Below are 23,618 nucleotides of genomic sequence, written 5' to 3'. Positions count from 1 at the left end.
TCATATATGTGATTTTCTACGTGATGTTAATGTAAAATCACATGTGATTCGATTGTTTCCTTATTCTCTTAAATATTTATCGTTCTCGTTTGAACTCGCTATAATTTTAGGTTTATAACTTTAAATGAGGTTTTAATTAAATCTGTGACTTTTTATGATTATGAAGCTATTTTTATTTGACTATCTCAGGAGGTCGTGGATTTAATTAAAATCTCATTTAAGATTATATACCAAAATAGCTCCGCATATCTCTTCGTGGTCTCAACACAAAATATTTAGGTATATAATCTTAAATGAGATTTTAATTAAATTCATGACATTCTGATGGATATAAAGCCACTTTTCTTTTAATAGGTCAAAAGGTCATGAGTTTAAGTTAAAATCACATTTAGGTTGTAGGGTTGGGTTCCAGTAAGAATGATAGTTATGGTGAGAAAGGTAAGAAGAGATCTCCATCATTGGATCAATCCTAATTGAAGATAAAAAATAATAAGATGCACCGAGATGCAACAAATCAATTCCCATGAGAAACACAATTCATGAGGTGGGCTGGTGGGGTGAGATTAAAAGTGATCAATCTTATGCTTCTCATCTTAACTCTTATTCTCGCACGATCCTTTATCTTAAATGACCAGTCTTTTGTACATTTTTTATAGGAAAAGATTTGTAATCATATGTAACCAAGGTTCTCAATGACATAAGACATGACGTTGCGATAAGTTCAAGTCTCAAGTTTCTCAAGTCTTAGGAGTCACGGCAATCCACAACGTTTATAAGGCGTAACTTATGACGACAGATCTATATATCATATATATAATTTATAACACATCATTTGACCAAGTATCGCTCTTTCACCGGTCTTTTGTACATTTCTTTTAATCCCGTTCAAAGATATATACACCGACGATAACTTTTCTTGATTAAAAGAAAAGAGAAAAAAGTAGGAGGGCTGTTTTGGGCATTCTTGAAAGTACAAGGACTAAGTCCTGCATATATGGCATTGGATCCAATACCAATTACCATTACCTTTAATTATTCACTATTATTATTGTTGTTGGGGAAAAACAACATAAAACAAGTGAAAAACTCAAAACCATGATGTATAACTACACATGTCAACAAGAGTGATGTCTGATTGGTTTAAGCTTTGACTCCAAAGGTTAAAAGTATCAGGATATCTCAGGTTCAAATCCAAGGAGAAATAAAAATCCCCTTGTGGCCACGGAGGTTCAAATGCGGTAACTCCGGATTATCTGCAAAGCTGGTAGTCGCTCTAGGATTAGTCGGCTCGCATAGCGGGTTGGATATCCAGGTTAATAAAAAAAAATTGTACATGTCTAGTTATCTCATGGATTTTCCCTTTTCCTAAAGTGATAATTAAAAATCTAAAACAAAAAAAATATCGATAACGAGCATCTAAGAGATTTCACATGTAAATAAATGCCGAGACAAGACCTCCTATCCATCCATAACGTAACCAACCCAAACAAACGCAGCAATGGTAAGGTCCAGAGGTTAGATGTATACATACCCGTTTTTGTGAAAACCGTTGGCTTGAAAAAGAAAAACGTATCCGGTGATCATAGGGTGGCGATTTATCCATATCATGCTAAAGAAATATGGACAAAAAAGAACTCGAAGTTTAAAAATGATGAATGCATCTAAAAACAAGATTACTTTAACGGCATACATGAGTAATCGTATAATACAATCACCAAAATTCAACAAGAATTGTACCTACAAGTAGCGCGGCTCGATTGCTGACCACAGGTCACCCTTTGGATTTATCGATATATGTAATGGGTTTGTGCTCAAACTTTGTGATATTTATACTTCTGCCCTAAATTAAACCTTGTGATCCTATCGTCAAACCCGTTCAATACCAAGCTCCTCACTGCATCTACTCCTTGTTCAAGGGCTGCATCTATCTGCAAAATTAGTTAATGTTACAAGTTTCATCATTGTTAAGGGTATGGAATCATGGGGAACCAGCATTCTCCCAGAAGGTAGGTGTCATTGTGAAGTTTATTAGACACTACACCAAACCAAATCAAACAAACCCAATATATCCCACCCGTAAGTGGGGCTGACGGGATGTAGGCAGACCCAGGGGAGTTTTCAGTAATAGCCTACGAGGTACCCATGCCCGCCGCTCTATCATCCCGACACAATGGAAAAAAGATGAGGGGCCTTGAAGGAGCACCCGCTTTAATTTGATGTGTGCTTCCCTTAGTTCACAAAAGGTGTCTGCAATAGTGTCATTGCATGTGGGATTACGTGTCGCAAGTTCGAACCGTTTTGACTTTTTTTAGTTGTTCGGTAACAAGAAGAAGAAAAAAAGAAAAAAACCACTTGTATGTTATTTTTAATTAACCATGCTTTATATAACTAATTTTTGTTTTATTTTATATTATATTAACTATTTTGTGCCCCTATCTAAATCAGCGTTCGGGCAGACCTCACCTCTACTCCAAAGAATAGAGCGGCTGTTTTAGTGAAGACTTTTACTTGACACCTAAATAACTAATTTCCAAGACAGACTCCTTCCAGTTGTAATCCTCTCTAAGTGGGCAAAGGTGTGGGGTTCAAGCTCGACCAGTACCACCTAGGGGCAGGCCGGAGATCATTTAACCTTAACTCGATGGTATCCATTGAAGATGAAAATTTGTGTGTGATGTGACCTATCTAATGTTCGGCATGTTTTTGAATAAAAGGTAAGATGGTTCAACTTCATTACACAAAGTCTCCACAGAAATTATATCTAGACTTTCATAAACCAATCTTGAAGAGAAGTTGGTATGTAACAATGAAATATGAATAAATTTCAAAGAACTGCACTATTTGTTTCACCTCTTTTCGTTCTACATCACTGAATTTCTGCAAAAGGAAGGCCTTCATGTCCATGGTACCTGGTGGATTCCCAATGCCTACAACAACAGAAGTGAAGAACATATAATTAGACTAGAAATTCACTCTCCAACCCCCTTTGGTGTCCAGTGTCCACTTCTTTCCAATAGTCAATCCTTTGTTTAAATGTTATATTTGCTCAGTTACTTCAGAATGTGGGTTCCAAGTTAGATGAGGACACAAATGCAAAATTTTCCGAGCAGGGCACAAGAAAATAACATACTATAAATAAAACAAAATTTAATTGTAAAAGGTGCGGTTTAATAAAAAATGACATACAACATGGTTTTTTGCAAAACCCAAGTGATTTTTTAATTCTTGTTTTCCCTCTCTTCTGCTGTTGGTTACCAAAAAATTAAACAAGAGCTAAAGGGAATTGAACTTGCAACATATAATGTTTCATGCAATGACATTACTAGTGGGCTGCAGCCGCTATTTGTTAAATTAGGGGAGCGCACATCAAATTATAGCGGCTGCACCTTTAAGACCCCTAAATTTTGTTCCATTGCATTGGGACGATAGAGTGGGGGCACGGGAACCCCCCTAGCCCATGAGTAAAATCCCCCACTATACAAATGGGAGGAGGGGTGGGGGATGGAATTTAAACGCGATGAAGTGATTTACATGAAGTTACCTATACAGAACCTTGGGAATTCACGGCAACCATCCAAATGTTCGATCACACTCTTCACTCTGCATAAGAAAAGAATGACGTTGGTAATCTTTTCAGGTAAAAGTAATTTTTGTTGTCGCTTATCATCAATAAAGTTTAGCTCTTCAAGAATGGTCGATGAATGTACCCATTATGATACCCATGTCCTCCCTTGGGTTGAAGCCTCAAAACGCCATTTGGTAAGCTCATCTCATCATATAACTAAATAGAAGACTTGAAAAGTTACATAAGATATTTCTAAAATGTCTGTTTTTCCATCAACTGCAATGTTCTACTTTATTGGAGAAAAGAAATACCAGTAGGACATGTCGCAATGGTACTTGATAATATGCAGCAAGGGGCCCAACCTTATTGAATAAGATAACAAGATAGAGATTAGAGGTTTCAGTAAATAGTTAAACCACCATATACCACTTGAAAATGAAAAACGGGAGAAACAGAAATGCATTATTACTAACAGAAGCATGTAAAAGAAACATATACAGGATCCTTTTGGCTTTCTGAAGGGAATAGCTTAAAAGCCATGCTGGATAACAAGTAGTAGGCACTTGTAGTTGTCACACCGAACATGATTTAATAAGTACGATTATTTCCATGCTAAAGTGGTAATGCAAACAAAAAGGGAATGAAAGGGGCCATGTTTTGATATATAGATTCTTCAAGTGTATAAATGGTGTGTGGAAACTAATGGATGTATAGAGTTAAAATGAATATGATGAGTGAAAACCAACCGATTCTCCACTGAAATTCATATACCCCTGAGGCTTTGCTAACAGAACGGGTACCTCCCCAATAGAACCTGTACTGATTGCAGAAAAGAAGGTTTAGTGAATATTTTGTGTCAAGTTATCAGCAAAGTAAATTTCCCGTTTCAAGAATCTGAGATGCATCTTGTTCCCTCCATTATCTACCATCTCATTGTTTGGTTCATTCCAAATTATTTAGGCTAGAATAAAAACATGAATTTAAGAAACAAGTGCTTTACCGGGGTAGAGATAGGAAACCATGAGCTTGGTAAATAAATTGATCATTTGACTGGAATACAAGTGTCTTGAATTTTAGTACATTCTTAAAAATGACGGTTCTTAGAGATATGTGGTTGTGTACGTTGAATCATCTTCAGAACTTTCAATTATCATGTAGATGATTCGATAGTGCAAGATCAATATGGGAATATTTTGAGAACTTGTTATATAAATGATTAATTTTTATGAGGTCAAATTATGCTATGTAAATATGCATTTATGCAGCAAATAGAAGGCATAAAGAGGATAACAGTTGCATAACAGTCATTAACATGGAAATTACTGTCATACCAATCCATTGAAATACAGAGGCCTTGGTCCTGTTGACTACACATCTTTCACAGAAAAAAGTCCCATTTACTTTGATGATTCTAGAGGCTTACTCAGTAGATGATCAAAGTATAGAACCTTCTATAAGCATGTCTTCTAGTAAGTTTTAATTATTGTTGAACATATATTCAACAAGAGATAGATATTGTTGTTTAGTTTATTAATACTAACAGTATATAGCTACAGAAAATGAAAATTCTTCAAATTTAAGCAATTTAAGCAAAATGGTGTTCTAAAACAGGAAACTGTATTAAAACAACCCTAAGCTTCCAAATCGAAGTAACGGATAAATCAGCTTGTATACCTATTCCGATCAAAGCCTTTGACTGTATGGTGTTCATCACAATCCTTTCTTCTTGAGAGATACGATCAACCATTTCAAAACCAACCTAATAATAAGTTCAGCAAACACCCAATCATTCTAAAGTTAACCATATCAACAAAACCCTAAACCCTAAATCCTAATAATCAGCAAAATATACGAACAGAATTCACAAACCAAAGAATGAGTCACAAATAATCTTACGTTGTGGCGAGTTCCATGATACTTGTTCCCAGGATTCCCCAAACCAACAATTAGCCATGGAGTATACTCCACTTTAACCCCATTAGGTTCACGCAACGTAGCTGATACCCGAAGCCCAATCCTTTTCAAATTTGAAGGATTTTGGGATTGCGAAGTGCTTTTTGGATAAGCTATGCAAGGTTTAGAGATTGATACGGTATACAACATTGACCTACTTTCAAAAATGTAAGAATTAGAGTCAAAATCAAGAATTGTGTAGTAATTATCGCATCTAGAGAATCATAAATCCGAAAAGACGCATTCATAATACCTGGTTCACAAATCAACAATAAAGCAGACGAGCTTCTGTCTCCGGCTCGACGCTTCAATCTCCGGCTCGCCGGAGTCGGTAGAGTTCAGACGAGTATATGAAATACAACACACGAATTCACTCGCTTGAAATCTTTTGCTCGAATTCCTGGATAAACCTCGTGGTTCTTCCATAGATCGATTTAGGAGGCTTTTGTGTTGGGGGGTTAATTTGACAATTTGTGCAAATATTTCCCCTGTACTTTGACTTATATTATAAATCACCCCCTACACAATCATATATTTAAAATTTCTCCTTACTTATTAAATTTTTTTTTAAAGCATATAATATTTATATACGGAAAATGCAACAAATAAACTCAAATACTCTTCTCATCTTTGGTGGGGTTTAAACTTTTGATCTCCTAGGAGGCCAAAGACTACGACACCGATACGTCAAAGGTCCTTTGATAAAAAAAATGAACTTTATTGATGCATATCATAGTGATTCATTTTTGTTTTTTTTATTAATCTGGATATCCAACCCGCTATGCGAGCCAACTAATCCCAAGGCGACCACCTGCTTTGCAGAGAGCCCGAAGTCACCGTATTTGAACCTCCGTGACCATAAGGGGATTTTTATTCCTCATAGAATTTGAACCTGAGACCTCCAGGTACTTTTGACCTTTGGAGCCAAGCTTAAACCAACCAGACACCACCCTTGTGGTTAACTTCATTTTTGTTGGTCGCATATAATTTTTAATGTGATATATAAATCCAAATATATTAAAAAAAAAAACTAATAGAATAATATTTAAGCTGTTAATTGAGGTAAAAATTAAGATTTTTATACATGAACTCAAACATGGACAAATTTATTAAGCCTTTAACAGGGTCTTATACACTCGTTCAACTTATTTTGATTTTTTAGATATGAAAGGTGTATCCGCTAAATTTTGAGAGGTGCTCCAGGATATTAGAATATACAATAACCATCAATCAAAAAATTGAAAAACAGTTCCTCAAAATCAACCAAAAAAATTAAAAATCCCTTGAAATTGTTGAATTCGGTTAAAAACACATTGGATGACTTTGCACCTTAAAAGTGCAACCGCTCGACAAAATCCCGAGTCTGCACTACACCAGTTTGATTAAGTAGCATCTCAAATAGAATTTAATTATAGTACAAATCATAGCTTTTGATAGGATTTATAGCCTTTAATATATTGAATCAAATTTCTAATTTGATGGCTATACTTTTGAACTTCTCATAAAAAACGGTGTTTCTAGATACCCAATAAATACTATTACAACAAATCTGATATATAGAGAAAATTAGAAAATGATCAAAATATTTTAAGAAACGTGAGAATAATTTAGGAGGTGTTTGGTTAGAGGCAATGAAAATGAAAATAAAAGAAACTGTTTAATTTTATATAATATAATGAGTCAATTTCCCAGCAAGTCTAAATTTTTATTCTAGGTTAAACTCGGGGTATGAAAATAAATTCTCATTTTCATTTTTCACTTTAACGATATGGATTAAAGTGGTCCTGAAATTTACTCCTAACCGCGTTAGAAACTGATTTCATAACCCCGTAGAAATTTTAAAATACACAAATAAGTGGTCAACATTTGTTTTTTCATGGATGGGACCAATCTAGACCATAAATATCTTACAAATATTTAGAGCGGAAGACTTAAACATGTGATTAAGCGCCTAACAAATTAAAAGACCTAAATGATCCAAACCGACCACTACTGAGTCCATTATGTATGAAATACTGAAAACGAATAGCTAATATCATACCAACTAACTTCGAGTGAGTGATTCACACTTGACATTCCCCTTGTTGGTGCTCGCTTTCTCAAATCCCAAGATACGTGATCATGTTAGCTATTGCTAAGTAGGCACATGGCTTTTGTATACACAAATGCTACCTCTATAACTGTAACATTTAATCTGTACGAGCAAATACTGTAATTAACGCACATAAACTCTGCACGTCTTGCAAGCATGCAAAATAAAACACATGATATATCAACTAAACTGTCGTAGTGTGGGAGGGTTGATTGTCTCACCTGACTTAACCATGTACAGTGACCATAATATGTACTAGTTATAAATAACTCTTCTGGACGAACCATGTACAGAAACACCCTCACGATACATGTACCTTCTTCCTGAACGAACCATGTACAATTACACCATCGCGGTACGTGTACCTTCCTTGATGAACCATGTACAAAGGCACCTTCGCGGTACCTGTACATTTTACAACCCCACACTTCATAGTCGTCTCGACATGAGTAGCTCAACATGTTTGACTCAATATTATTCATTCTGGTCCAACTAAATTTATAATATTTATTTGTTTGTTTATTTCCAAGGATAATTGCATTTATTTATTTGATCATTGTCTTGCTCTTATCGGGTAAGATTTTTGGTTTATACCATATTCATCCGGTGAGGTAATGTGACTTGATAAGCGCTTACCCGAGTAAGCGTTTGGTAAACGGCTCATTAATCTCGGAAGAAAAAGAAAAGTGATTGTACACACAAAAATAAATGGTTGTACTATTAAGTAACTAAAAAAAATTATACTACGTCGAACCAACCCAGTGGTATCATGAGATACCGTTCTCATAAGGGTGCATCTGCCCCCATTTGTAGGGTTTATAACTTTTGTATGGTTAGGTGAGAGTCCCTTGTGTCATGGTCTAACTTGTCGGTGCGAGTCCCACATCAGTTACGTGTATATATTTTTTCCTTTTATATTTTGTCAGATATTTCATTCTCTTTTATTAAAAAAAAAAAACCTTTGTATGATTTGTATGTTATGACGCTAATCTTTATAAAACACGTTTATTTGTATATTAACATTTAATTCTCGCAATCTGTTACAAAAAAACTCCTATGAACACAACATAATGTCATAGACTTGTCTTCACAAGCGTGCGTACGACCTTAATTCTTGGGCTAAGTCAATCAAACTACAAGAATACCGAACAATGATGAACAAACAAGAATGCTAACAGTATTGGGATCGAGAACTCTGTGTTTCTATTACGCAAGTTGTTGTGAAATGCATGTAGCACGTGCTGCTAGATATTTACAAGGAAGGTTTCAGTTACAAAAGCTCTTGAAAGGTATCAGTCATTCTACAAAATGTTTTGACCCTCTTGATCCTTCTTCAAGATTCCTCCATTCTCTTGATTTATCCAGAATGTTCTAGATTTTCGTAAAACCTCCTAGCAGGATGTGACAATAAGCTCTTAGTACTACATGTCGTTTATTAAATATAGAATTTGAATTTAGTGACGTAAATTTGTTGATTGATCACTTGTGGTATAGACTCTAGCGTTAAGTATTGTACCCTCTCCTAAAGGTAATTAAGGCATATTGACAATGTTTCTTGTTTTTGTTGAAAAACGGTCCGTTTTGTAGTGAGTAACAATGCAATGAATTGCAAAAAGAACTTTGGTTCAATTGTAAATCGTTAAAACTGTCAATTAACGAATAGCGTTGAAATTGGGTTATGCCTAAATCAACCCAACGCAGCCCATCGACTCACTGCAAATATATAATTTAATTAATGATTTTACATATTAATTCATAATATATAAATATATTTATATATAAACAAGCGTAAATGAATATAAACGAACGAACATTAACGAATATAAATGAAAGAACATTCAAGAAGGTAAATGAACAAATGTTCTTGAACGTCAATGAATAAATGAGACCATTGTTCATGTTCGCTCATTTAACTAAAAGAACAAAAGAAATATATCCATGTTCGTTCATTTATTAAATAAATGAACATAAACAGACTTCTCGCTGAACGATTCGCTGAAAGTTCAGTTCATTTACAGCCTTAAGTGGAATGTTCACACCGGAGAGGAGAGGGGAGAGGAGCTAGAGATAAGATTTCTAAAATGCCCTTTAACTAAAATTTTAAGTCAGAATTATCAAAATTTTTAATTTCCTAACTTATCATTTGATTTGTGACTGAAACAGAATCTAGATGGTTATTAATTATTACATATATATTGATATTTAACTTTATATAAATATATATATATATATATATATATATACACACAAATGTCAGGTAAATAGGTGATAGATAAGTAGATAAACAGATAAAGTTTTGTTTATTCATACCCTTATTCAAGGGGTTGAAACATAACAGATTAGAGGTCCACCCTTACCTATTGTCAGCCTTAACCACTAGAGGGTTTATTTGACTGTTAACTTCCTAACTCTGTGATTAGTTAAAGGTACGTACAATCGTAGGCGCAATTACCTAACGTATTTATTAAGAGGTTATAGAAGATATATAATTTAGTTACTTGAAAAATGGTCCTTATAAATAAAAGTAGTTCATTCTGAAATCCTCAAGCCTCCTTTTTATTCTCCTCTTTTCCGATCAAACTCTCCAAACTCTGTCAAGGTCTTGCCGGAATCCACCGTCAGGAGTCATCTCCACCACCTAAGTACTCGCGGTTGGCATTTTTCCGATGGACCAAACGTATTTGCAAATGTTTGTGGAAGAGACGTCATTCAGCAACTGAAGGGTGCTTGGGACAATGTTGCCAACGAGTGTCTGGGAGCCGCTACCACATTTTTTCCAGAGTTGGCTTAGAAATTACATTGCCGGAACCTTGATTTATTTCGTCACAAGTTTCCTTTGGTGTTTCTATATATACTACTACAAGTTCAACGTGTATGTTCTTAAAGGTATGTTTAATTTTTTAACTAAAACAAAATTATTATATATTTATTGTGGAAACATATCGATTACACCATTTTCTCCAAATTTAATCAAACTACTAACGTTTTAACTAAAAGTATTACTGGTTTGTAGATGCAATTCCTTCGAGAAAAACAATGTGTATGCAAATGTATGTTTCAATGAAAGCCATGCCATGGTATTGTGCTCTTCCTACGATCTCTGAGTACATGATCGAGAACGGCTGGACGAGGTGTTTTCTTAGAATAAGTGATGTCGGATGGGTTTCATACGCTTGGAATGTCGCTCTTTATTTAGCATTCGTAGAGTTCGGTATTTACTGGGTGCACAAAAAGTGCCATGACATCAGGCCTCTTTACAAATACATTCACGCAAGTCATCATATCTACAATAAGCAAAATATGCTTTCCCCTTTTGCTGGTTAATTCTGCTGTTATCTTCCACTTTCCTTCAGAGCAAAATGTTTTAAAACTTAACAAAATTTCAGTGTAAATGAATTTTTTTTCTCAGTTAGTGTAACAAATGTTCAATTCTTTCTATTTCATAATAAACAGGTTTTCGGCTTAGGTGACATCAGTTGATTTTGATATGACGTTTTCCACCTGATCAAAAATTAGGTCATCACTTGTTATAATATATATTGGTTACCAATCAAAATGAGTATGCAATAGGAAAATTGGACGTTTGCTACACTAATCACTACAACAAAATCGGGTTTATAGGACACTCCCAACTTCTAAGTGTCCTAATAGACCTCTTTATAATACTTAGTTTATAGGACCAAAAAGATAAAGCGTCATATCTAAAGGCGTTGTAATAAGTTTATATGACGTTTTTGACGTCATAATAAGTTTTTTAGGACACTTTTAATATAAAGGGTCTCATTAGCAACTTTATATGACACTATTTGAAAAATTGTCCTATAAAAACAAATATCTTATAAAAAATTGAGTTTATAGGACATTTTCTCAAAAGTGTCCTATAAAGTTGCTAATGCGACATTTTGTATTAAAAATGTTCTAAAAAACTTGTTAAGACGCCCAAAAGCGTCATATAAATTTATTACAACATCTTTAGATATGACGCTTTATACTTTGGTCCTATAAATTAAGTCCTATAAAGCGGTTTGTTGGGACGCTTAGATATTAGGGGCGTCCTATAAACCCAATTTTGTTGTAGTGAATTGAGAAAAAATAAATCATTTATTTGCGAAACGAAGTCTTGATGTACAGAGATCGCCCATTCTTAACAAATTAAAATGGTTACGGGTGTCTGATTTAATTTTGAATCAGGTATGGCGCTTAACCCTTTAGACGGGATACTGCAAGCATTGCCACATGTGGTCGTTCTGTTTGTCGTGCCAACACATTTTGCGACACACATAGGACTTGTGTTCTTGGAAGCCATCTGGACGACAAACATTCACGACTGCATACACGGGAAACGTTGGCCTATAATGGGTGCAGGGTACCACACCATACATCACACAACGTGTCGTCACAACTATGGTCATTATACAGTTTGGATAGATCAGATGTTTGGAACTCTTTGCAATCCTGAGAAGGAGGATGACGGCAAGAAGTCATGATTGCATTCCCTTGGACTTATGTTCTACTGGTAACTCTGATCGCTTATTAAAGCTAAATAATTTGAAATAGGTGCTTACAAATGCCATAAATGATGTACAAATAAAGTGTTTGGGTTGAGTTAAATGTCAAAATAACCCTATTAAATCCTTGACAAAATTAAAATGTGATTGAAAACAGTTTATTGGAGCTCCAGTGCAAATGAATTTCTCTGTTTGTTAATCGTCGGTGTCTGGGTCAACTTGTACGTACGTTGACTAACCCAAGGGCCCTGGAGAATAGCCGGAAAAATCTCATTATGTAATAGTAAGGGATGTATATACGTATTTAATTAAACAAGAGAGAGAATATAACATATCAAAGTCTTTGTTAAACGGACATTAAAGAAAAAGGGAAGGGTGACACAAGATTTATTTCGGCCACAATGATGATACTCATAGCGCCATTTAATGCGATATCATCATTAGGGGCGGATCTATGAAGTTCCGAGCGGGATTTTCGTGTATCTACACAACTTATATACATAAGAAGATTTTTATTTTAAGAAATGGAAGGTATACCCGCTAGACTTTGGATGGTATTACGGGAAAAAAATCAACCAAAAATCCGAAAAATATTTCTCAAATTAATCAGAAAACCGAAAAAGTCTCTCGGTATGAACAATAAAAGATTGGAAAATTCCCTTGAAATAAAAAAAAAACTTAAAAATCTCTTGAAATCAACCAAATATCGGAAAAAAATATCGAATCCATCAAAAAACATAAAAAGATCTTTCGAAGACGACTTTATGAACCTTTGATTTAATTTAAAAATATAAAAATCTTGGTATTATGGTTATGGCTGTAAACGAACCGAATGTTCAGTGAAACGTTCGTGAACCGTTCGGCAAGAAGTTCGTTTATTTAATAAATGAATGAACATGAACAGTTTTTTTTGTTCGTTTAATTAAATGAACGAACATGAACAAGAGTTTCATTCGTTCATTTATGTTCGTAAACATTCATTTATATATTAAAGTTAATATATAATCTTTTATTTATTTAGTCTGGTTTCAAATAATATTTATTTAAATTTAAATTTTATCATCATTTTGCTTATTTGAAAATTTTCCTTTTCATTGTTTATGTTCGTTTATCATCGTTTAGACCTGTTCGTTTATGTTTATTTATCTCGTTCGTTTAGCATGTTAATGAACGAACATAAACAAACACGAACACACCTGATTTCTAAACGAATGAACACAAACACAAAGATTTTCGTTCGTTTACCATTCGTATTCGTTTGTTTGTTCGGTTAAGTTAAACGAACAAACATGAACAAACATATATTTGTGTTGTTGGGTTCATTTAAATCCCTAATTATGGTACCCGTGAGGCCATTGGCACCATGAACGGCTTCGTGAAAACAAGGTGTGGCATTTTTGGTGGGACAACATCAATTAACAATTATTAAATTGAAATAGATAATTGTTTTTATATTATTAAATGCTACAAATTACTCTCTTTTCTTTTTAATATAATTGTATTTATTTATTTTGTTTTAATTACTTTTTGTAATATTCCAGTTATTTGTCTATTTTATTTTAATTATTTTTTTATAATATTTACAAGTGTATTGTATCTTGTGCAATTGGCATTTTTATTATTATTTTATTTAATTATCATCGTAACTAATTTTGTAGCTTATTGTTTCATTAAATTCAAAAATCTTAAGAGATAATTTAAATATAAATGATTTTAATTTAATTTGTAGAACGTTAATGTTGCACGAATAAAAAATGATGTGTCAGTTTTATAAAAGGTGGTGTTTGGTTCGCATAATATTTTTGATTGATATAAAATTTGTTAAATAAATTTGAATTTGAAGAAATTAAAATGAAATATTATTAAGTTTGATCATTTATTTGGTTAGTAGACATTGAAATTGAATATGTTAAGGAATTGAAATACGTCTGTTTAGTTTACAGAATGCAGTTTTGAAATTGAAATGAAATATTGATAAATGACCATATATATATATATATATATATATATATATATATATATATAAAACCTTATTCCATACCTTTTTGTTGAAAAAGTTAATGAAAAACCTTTTTATTTATTTATTTTTTCATTTTTAAATTGTACTATCTACTATATTCTTGTTCTTTTTCTTTTATTTGTTTCAATATGTTATTTCTTTAAATAATCCTAATAATATGCTAAAGTATAAATTATAATTTTATAACTTTGACTTATTAATTATTTTATAAATTTTATAACACATGTCTGAAACAAAATTAATATACTATGTTTATATCACATATAAATTGTAATTTTTCGTTTTCTTGTAAATTAACCGTATTCTTGTTTGAACATGATCCTATATAAAAGACTATACAGATTCTAAATCACCCAAGCAAACTGGAACCACCTGACACAAAAAAAGCTATTTCGCCCAGCCCTAAAAACCCGATTCCCTCGATCTACGAACTCCGAAAATTTGGCAGGTTTCTCGGTTCTGTCTGGGTACCAAATTCTACACTCGAACCATATGAATATTCGATATTTTATAGTGCTTTTTTCCTAAATTGTATTTAACTATGTTTATCAATTGATTATTAGTTAGTTTTACAGAGTTCTAAAAAAATTATATGTATGCCATAATTACTTATAAATTAAAATTTAAGGGTCTATATATTAGTAAAAAATTTAATGCTTTACGTAAATATTCTATTGCATATGTGTGTGTATATCCATACTATATTATAAAATATTTGACAAAAACTTTTAAAAACTATTTTTTATGATTGAAGTAGTGTATATTGATGCATATTACTTAAAATTCAAGATTACAAGTAAATTATGCATAAGTACAATTTATTAAAGCTCGATGTTTGAATTCGTATAACTAACTGCGGATAAACATAATCAAATAAAACATAAACATCTCATTTTAAAATATAAAAAATCTAAACAAACCAAACCAACCCGAGATGTAAAACCTGAAAGTGTGGTCTATTCTAGTTTCTAGAGAGGATAAAATGTACGCATACTTAACATCCATCCAAATTCCAAAAAAGTGAACGATTATTTCGGAAAAGACAATTGTAATCGATCTGGACAATTACCTGTAACTCGCTATTAAAATGTATGCTTTTTTAATATATAAACCTTAGTATATTGATTTTAACTCGTTTTAAACATAGCAAATAATATTAAATAAAATAAGTTTTAATTATTTACATTTTTAAAAATCAGAATTAGTAGTTAATTAATAATAATAATAATAATAATAATAATAATAAAAAACAATGGGCTTACATTAAAATACTTGATATACTAACAAACATGTCAGAGCAAGCCCGTCTTTCTTTTTTCAAAATTACCTTTTAATACCTCTAAAGTCTGATTCGTTTAGACGTTTCGGTATTAAGAGTGTTTGTTTTATTTCTAAAATAAGAGTTTTAAAAGCTTTAAATGTTCTCTGAAATTTTAAGTGGTAAACGTATCTCTTAATACTAATCCGCCCTCTATCAAATGGTTAATATTTTGGGTGCTGGAAGAAATTTTTAAGCAAAAACTATTTATCTTTTATATTTTTGCACTAATTTGACTGATTCAGATTTCAGACTTTAAACGTAAATATAAACAATTTTACTGATCTAGATTTCATATTTCAAGACGACCTCTTATACATCAAAAATAAAATCAGATTTCAGACTTCAACACCTCTTAAAAAACAAATGCCACATAAAACTCAATTATGCTTGTCCCAACAATATTACTCACATCATTAATGTTTTTCCGGTGCCAATTGTTTATTAAAAAATATTTAAAATAATAATAATAATATATAGAATGGTCTTCTTTTGAGGATTAATAGAATTGTGATAACCTTGGAAATTAATGCATCGTGTGCATTTTATATAATATTTTTTTTCATCTAATACTAAGATTTAGGATATCGATTAACATATAATTGCTTCAGAATATGTTTGCTTCACGTTTATTCATTTCACAATGAGAAAAAATCATGTAAAACAATACATTAAGATAAAAGTTCTCAGAATTATCACATTATATAGAGTTCTCAAATAATTAAGCTCATATATACCTTATAAGGTTCGTTTCACGTGAGACGACCAGCCTGTTTTCGCGAGATCATATTTTTACATTTGAACTTCATAGAAGAACATTGCGAAGGTAAGAAAATTTGAACATTCACAGCAAAAACATTATGAATGTTGTCTTCACAGTATTTTGTTGTTAAGTTTCAAATGTAAAAAATGTGGCCTCAAATGATCCAAGTCTATATATATATATATATATATATATATCTTGTTTTCTTTTATATATTAAGATATTGATTCGATAATTTTATATATTAAATGATTTTATTATGCATAAAATAACAATCGGAAAAAAAAACTTCCTCAAACGATTAAACATGTGAGAATAATACGACCCAAGAATAATTAATTTATGATTTAATATATTTTGATGTTTGTTTGACTAAGATAGGTTAAAAATAAATATTTTTCTTAGATAAAAAAAATAACGTATAACAAAACTTTAAGGTAGAAGTTCTCATTAATCTCAAAAATTTTATAGTTCTCAAATAATTAAGCCTTTATATGTGTCTATATATATGTATGTATGTATGTATGTATGTATGTATGTATGTATGTATGTATGTATGTATGTATGTATATGTATATATATAGGGAGGTTCATACGAAAATGATACGTATTTAAGAAAATAAGAGAATAATTTTGTACCAATCATTTATTTAAATAATGCTTGAAATAAAATTTTCTGAAAAACTTGTCCAAAATGGCATATGTGTCATTTTTTGTAATACAAATTATATATGAAAATTCATTTATTTCTATAAAGATCATTTAATACATTTAATTAAGTATTCATTCATGATTTATTTTATACTTTTCGTGATTTAAGTATGATTATTTTTTTATTTTTTACAATGTTTAAAATAAGTGTGATTTGGTTTTTCATTTAAAATATTTATTTTTATTGAATTAGTTTATTTAAGGATATTTTTACAATTTTCGTCAATAATTATATATGATATCCACAATTAATCAACTTTTTTTTTCTTTCAAAACAGAATCGCTAATTTTCGTTAATGTATCATATGTGATATTGATTAGAGTAGAAAATCACATGTGATATTAATTACATACAAGATTATATGTGTAAATCACGAATTACGTTTTGAATTACATGTGATCTTATACATTTTAAATGTGTTTTGCTACATATCACATGTGAATTCGTTTTAATTATTTTTCTTTTTAATGTTTAATTTGAATCATTATTTTTCAAGTCTTAAATCACATGTGATTAAGAAAACATTTCAAAAAAAAATCAATTAATTGGTGAATCACATGTGATTTTGACGAAAATTGTAATTCTTTTTAAATATTGTTTTAAACAAAAAAATGAATTCTTTAAATTAAAATTAAATATCTTATTTTAAATATATCAAATACAAAATATTTTTTCAAATAAAAATTTAAATCACATTAAAATAATAAAGTAGAAAATTAAATAAATGTTTTAAATAACTTATATATATATATATATATATATATATCTAAATTACCTTTATTTCCTTATTTACTTATTTTTAAAATTAATTATTTAAGGTATTGTAACCCCTAGACTCTACATTTGCATATAATCATGTATTTCATATAACAACATATACAATTTTACACGTTCGGTCCAAAATATCCACATGCAAGCAATCATATAATCTTTTCATAAATTCAATTTCCCTTAACATCTGATTACCTGGCCTGTAATGCACCATTTAAAACACCAAAAATGAGGATTAGACAAAAAAAAGTCTAGCGAGTGAATTCCCTTCTTGCTTGATATTACATGGTGAATAATCACCAAACATATTAATAAACTTATATTTGTAATAATAACAAATATCCAACATTTTGATATAACAAACCTATTTTGTCGCATCTAAAAGATGATACATTGTCAATTTATCGCATCAAGTAACCCAATAACTCATTTAACACATTCTGATATAACTCATCGCATCAAATAGATAAAGAATGTTAATAACTTGAATTCTAGTCTCAATGTGAGAACTATCGCGGATGCCCCGCCAACTATCAAGATTTAAACGATGAACAAACTCATTGTTCAAAGCTTGGGCAATGAGCACTCCCTCATCTCCCAAAGCTTGGGCGATGAGCACTCCTCAACATAATAATCCAAATCCAAACGCGTCACATAAATTCATGTATCAAAGTAATTCACGTGTAACGTAATAACACGTATTTTACAATAACTTTGTAAAAACTTACCTCGTCCAATATTAACCGAAATCTCACCGAACCTCTTACCCGGTTTTTTCTTATTATTTGAATAAAACCCACAAGAGCCTCTAAGGAAAACCTATTTCTTTCTCCTTTCAAATGATACATGTATAATATAGGAGAGGAGGTGTGAGGCGATGCATGACATGCACCCTACCTCCTTTCCCCCCAACGAGAATGCCCTTCCACAAAACCAAAATCCACAACATGTTATTGGAACAAAACTTTTCAATCGCAAGTAGGTGACCAAAATTTCACTTTTGATCCCTCATCTTCCATCAACTGTAAGTTTTTTACTCCTGAACCTTCCATTGCTATTTATTTCGGAATCCGATCAATAAATTTAAAACCGAACATTACAATATCATCTCTTTAGAAAAATTCCGTCCCAGAATTCAATCAATTAAACAACTGAGGATATTTCATTCTCATTTAAGATTCCAGTTCCCATGTAGCCTCTTAGCCTATCGGTGTTCTTTAGTAGCTTCATTATATAATCCATCACAATGTAATCCATTTACATTCTCTTATTTTAAAGTTCCATTATGATATCTTAATATCCACCAAGATTGTTATGGATTTGATTAACTTGCTATACAACAACTTTGATTTTTCCATTCTTTTATTCTCGATTGAGTGTGTTAACCACCACATTTGCATTACTAGGATAGTACAAAATTTCCCATTCATAACTATTTATTAGTCCAACTCATCGTTGTTACCTCATGTTTAACTCCATTTGATTTCTCAATTGAGGATAATCTCTGAATATATGCCTCGACTTTTCACAGCTGTTACATATTCTTTGCTTCATAAAGCAGTCATCCCAATAAAAACGGTGACATCTCGAACAAGATTTCTCATTAATCTTTGGATTGATCAAGTGTCAATTCTCATAAACTCTAATCCATAAAAATTCAGTTGTTTTGATCGTATCAACCGAGGACAAAATGGTGATACAATCCTTCGCGGAAAAGGTGATAAAGCCCAAAATAATCATAAACTCTCAAACGGATGGTTTTAATCCCTGAATATATCAATCATTTTTATGGATCTTCGTAGAAATGTAATATTCTGTAAATCGAAAAGGTTCCAGAAAGTTCTCAAGATACTCCAGACATGATAATTATATCCTCTGTTCCAGTTTTAGAAATTTCCCTCTAATTATCTGACTATAACTTTAAGACGAAACTGTTCTTCAACCAACCAGTAAACTCCATTCACGATGTCGTTCACAAATTATCTGGTTTAGATAAGAATTCTACTTCCCACCAGTATAACACGTTAAATTTCCATCATACAAACCGTAAATCTCACGCTATCCTTGTTTGAACATTTACTGGTATTGAAAATTGACTCAATCTACTTCAATTCATCATATTTACTTTGATTGGATTCCTCTCACCATAAAATGTCGGAGATTTGCATGGTACATAACATTTTAATGCAACCTCCCTTTTTACTTGCAACAAAATTTACGGGTAGATCTCAATTCTTTCTGCCTCAACATGGATAAAAATATTCTCAATAAGATGTTATAATATTTTGAAATTTACCAATTTTTTTCAACAAACATAACCTGATTTATGCATTCAGGATGTTGAGTTTACTCTCGACTCACAAATCTGACTCTGTTTCGTTCATCATTTGTACTTCCCCCATTTTTTTTCTTTATTCAAAATGAAATATAGGAAGAATATTTTTACCTCTTCTCTGGCCTCTGCATCAGTTTCAGCCTCTACCCCGACCAACATATAAATTTTCTAAATTATTTTCTGAGGAACTATCCCTTCCCTCTAGGGTAATTAGTGCAATTCTTCTCAGATATGCAGAAATTTCTTGCCATCTATCAATTCATAAGAATTTCATATACACACAATCACATTCCCAAATATAATTAGGTATCCAAGTACAAATATATACCTGTAAATTCATAATTATATTGGTTAGTTGTAATTTTGAGTTTACCTTACATATCGTTCTCTTAACCATCATACCAAAGGTTCTACGTATATCAGAGACCCTTAATATGCAAATAATACAATTTAAGTCTAGGTATCATGCTGAATATCTAAACTCATTAAACTTAGGCTGTGATACCATTTGTAACGCCACACGTCCCAGGTTTGCATATAATCATGTATTTCATATAACAAGAGATACAACTTTACACACTCGGTCTAAAATATCCACATGCAAGCAATCATATGATCTCTTCATAAATTCTCTTTCCCTTAACATCTGGTTACCTGACCTGTAATGTATCATTTAAAACACCAAAAATGAGAGTTACACCGAAAGGTCTAGTGAGTGAATTCTCTTTTTGCCTGCTATTACAGAATGAATAATCACCAAACAATTTTATAAACTCATATTTGTAATAATAATAAATATACAACATTTTAATATGACAAGTCTCTTTTGTCGCATCTAAAAGATGAATCATTACCAATTTATCGCATCAAGTAACCCAATAACTCATTTTGATATAACTCATCGCATCAAATAGATAAAAAAATGTCAATAAATTCAATTCTGATCTCAATGTGAGAATTATTCTGGATTCCCCGCCAACTATCAAGATTTAAACGATGAACAAACTCTTCGGCTAAAGCTTGGGAAATTGAGCACTCCCTCATCTCCTAAAGCTTAGGCGATGAACACTCCCTCTGTTGGTCTTAGCCGAATCTACAAGAGTTTACAGGTAACAGTTTGTAGAAGAGGGGAGATGAATACAAACACAATAACTTTCACTTTTAAAAATTATATATCGATAAAGAAGATCAATACAAATTTTACAGATTGTTTGCGAAAGAGATAGGATACAAAACCTATCTAAACAATCTAAGGTACACACAAAATTAAAAATAGCAATAAGAAAAGACTTGCTACTAGAAATAAGGTAAGGAGAATTGTGCTCTTCACTTGTTAAAGTGGGTGTTTCTCTTAGATAGAGAGTAGAGAGAGTTGTAACTTCTTGAGGGTAAGTTTTAATGAGGAAGATGATAACTAAGAGATAAACTATTCAGCTATTTATACCCATTGCATTAAGTGTAATTCAGAAGGTACATGGCACATGGCAATCTCTTGGAGGAGAGCTTGTCCTTTGTTCAGGTTTGGCAGGCTTTTGAACCATTTGTGAATAGTCATCTTTCATAAAATAGGTAAGCACGCATGGAGACAATAGAGTGACTCCGTACTGTACCTTGCATTAGAAAGGTATGAGTTTGTCCATTGTGTGTAAAAGAACAAGACAAAAACTAATCTTGCTTGCCAAGTTTCATTTGGCCGCTGAACATTGGAATAACGTTGAAGGTCTCATCAGTGTTCGCTGAAACTTGTGTAGACTTCACACTTTTGTAGACGAGTTTGTTATCATTGAAAACTGCTTCAGATCACGATCTTGCTGGTCTCTAATCTTCAGATTCTGTCTTCGATATTGCTGAAGGATCTGTGGTGTGAGTTTTGTCTTCATGAAAGATATTGATCTCTGAATGAATTACAATACATGTTTAGCGATCACCGAACAGACTCAGTGAAGATTGCTGAAACTAAATACAAAGATAATATAACTTCGTAAGGTAAAAGATCATCATCAAATCATTAAGAGATAAAATCAACACCCTCATCTCCCAAAGCTTGGGAGATGAGCACTCCCTCATCTCACAAAGTTTGGGAGATGAACATGCCTCAACATAGTAATCTGAATCCAAACACGTCATATAAATTCATGTATCAAAATAAATAACGTGCAACTTAATAACACGTATTTTACAAAAGTTTTGTAAAGACTCAACTCGTTCAATATTAACCGAAATCTCACTGAACCTCTTACCCGGATCTTTCTTCTTCTTTGAATGAAATCCACAAGAACCTCTCTAAAAAAACCTTTTTCTTTCTCCTTTCAATTGATATATGTATAATAGAGGAGAGGATGTGCAAGGCGGTGCATGACATGCACCCTACCTCCTCTTCCCCCTTGTGTAGATGCCCTCCCACAAAACCAAAATCCACAACATGCTATTGGACCAAAACTTTTAAATCACAAGTAGGTGACCAAAATTTTACCTTTAGTCTCTCATTTTCCATCAACTGCAAGCTTTTTACCTCTGAACCTTACATTGCTATTTATTTCGAAACCCGATCAATAAATTTAAAACCGAACATTACGAGTATTATTTAGGGGGTGTTTGGGATTGCTTATTTAAAACAACTTATGTTTTTTTTGTAGAAGTGCTTATATAATTAACTTATGTGGTATCAAACCGGAGTTAAATAAAACAATGTTAAAATTGTGAACTGGTAATAAGTAGTTTTTCATAAGTCAGGAATGATTAACTTATCAAAAACAGCTTATTACCGGTTTGGCACCGGTATAAGCAGTTTTTTTTTCTTATTCAAACACCAAAAAACAGCTTATCACCAGTGCCAAACTGAAATAAATTAAAAAAACAGCTTTTATAAGCAATCCCAAATACCCCCTTAATGAAATATGATCCATATTTTTCTCTTATTATATAAAAATATATATACACACACACATAGAGAAAGAAAGAGGTGGTTTATTATGCAACCCAACCTCAACTACCACTTGATATATTGAATATGTGGTTTGACAAATATCTTGATTTTGTTCTTAATATAAAAAACGTATCATAATTAATGAACTCTAATAATCTTTTATAAATATTCAAATTATAATAAATGAATCTTTATCGTTTCTATAAATACTTCAATTGATTGTATTTTATAGTTCGTAACAATTGCAAATGTTGTATTTAAAACTCTCTCTCTCCCTCTCTCTCTATATATATACACACACACAGAGAGACATGAAAGATTTTTTATAAATTCAACCATTAATACAAACTATATTAACCAATTAACAGATATATTTAGAAACAATAAAAGTTTATTTATTATGATTTGGATATTTATGAAAGATTATCGAAGTTCATTTATCATGATCAATGATTTATGTTATAAAATAATCGAAATATTTATTATACTCGATAAACGGTTGATATTGATTTGTATCGTTTATACTAATGATTGAATTTGTAAATGAAACCATACACACACAAATATATATATCTATATAGGGGTGAGTTCAAATAAAAACCACTCAATTTGTAAAAACCGTGAAAACTTCATTCAACCAATCATAATTTTTCAT

General features: G+C 31.8%; 1 protein-coding gene and 1 pseudogene across 2 annotated transcripts; one reads left to right on the top strand and one right to left on the bottom strand.

The window, feature by feature from the left end:
- Positions 1 to 1,641: 1,641 nt before the first annotated feature.
- Positions 1,642 to 5,949, bottom strand: LOC112520305 (chloroplastic group IIB intron splicing facilitator CRS2-A, chloroplastic-like). 2 transcript variants are annotated; one of them, XM_025128639.1, is made up of 9 exons: positions 5,772 to 5,949; positions 5,462 to 5,672; positions 5,240 to 5,324; positions 4,312 to 4,379; positions 3,877 to 3,927; positions 3,708 to 3,781; positions 3,542 to 3,600; positions 2,851 to 2,927; positions 1,642 to 1,928 (listed from the first exon to the last, which is right to left on the bottom strand). In XM_025128639.1, the coding sequence occupies exons 2-9, from the start codon at positions 5,666 to 5,668 to the stop codon at positions 1,812 to 1,814; spliced, it is 738 nt and encodes a 245-aa protein (XP_024984407.1). In that variant the 5' UTR covers positions 5,669 to 5,672; positions 5,772 to 5,949; the 3' UTR covers positions 1,642 to 1,811. The 2 variants fall into 2 exon arrangements, with proteins under 2 accessions (XP_024984407.1, XP_024984408.1); XM_025128640.1 differs by having other exon boundaries at positions 5,462 to 5,675; positions 5,772 to 5,927.
- Positions 5,950 to 10,276: 4,327 nt separating this feature from the next.
- Positions 10,277 to 12,097, top strand: LOC112520413 (annotated as a pseudogene).
- Positions 12,098 to 23,618: the final 11,521 nt, after the last annotated feature.

Source organism: Cynara cardunculus (assembly GCF_001531365.2).
Source record: "Cynara cardunculus var. scolymus isolate 2C chromosome LG 10, CcrdV1, whole genome shotgun sequence".
Lineage (NCBI taxonomy): Eukaryota > Viridiplantae > Streptophyta > Magnoliopsida > Asterales > Asteraceae > Cynara > Cynara cardunculus.
This window is presented reverse-complemented; position numbering and strand designations above follow the sequence as displayed.

Excerpts from the sequence above, each read along its gene's own strand:
- LOC112520305 (XM_025128639.1), bottom strand. The coding sequence starts at position 5,668 with ATGTTGTATACCGTATCAATCTCTAAACCTTGCATAGCTTATCCAAAA. Across the intron at positions 4,380-5,239 it reads AAAGGCTTTGATCGGAATAG|GTTCTATTGGGGAGGTACCC; the intron begins GTATACAAGCTG and ends CAATCAGTACAG. Across the intron at positions 3,782-3,876 it reads CATTGCGACATGTCCTACTG|TTATATGATGAGATGAGCTT; the intron begins GTATTTCTTTTC and ends TCTTCTATTTAG.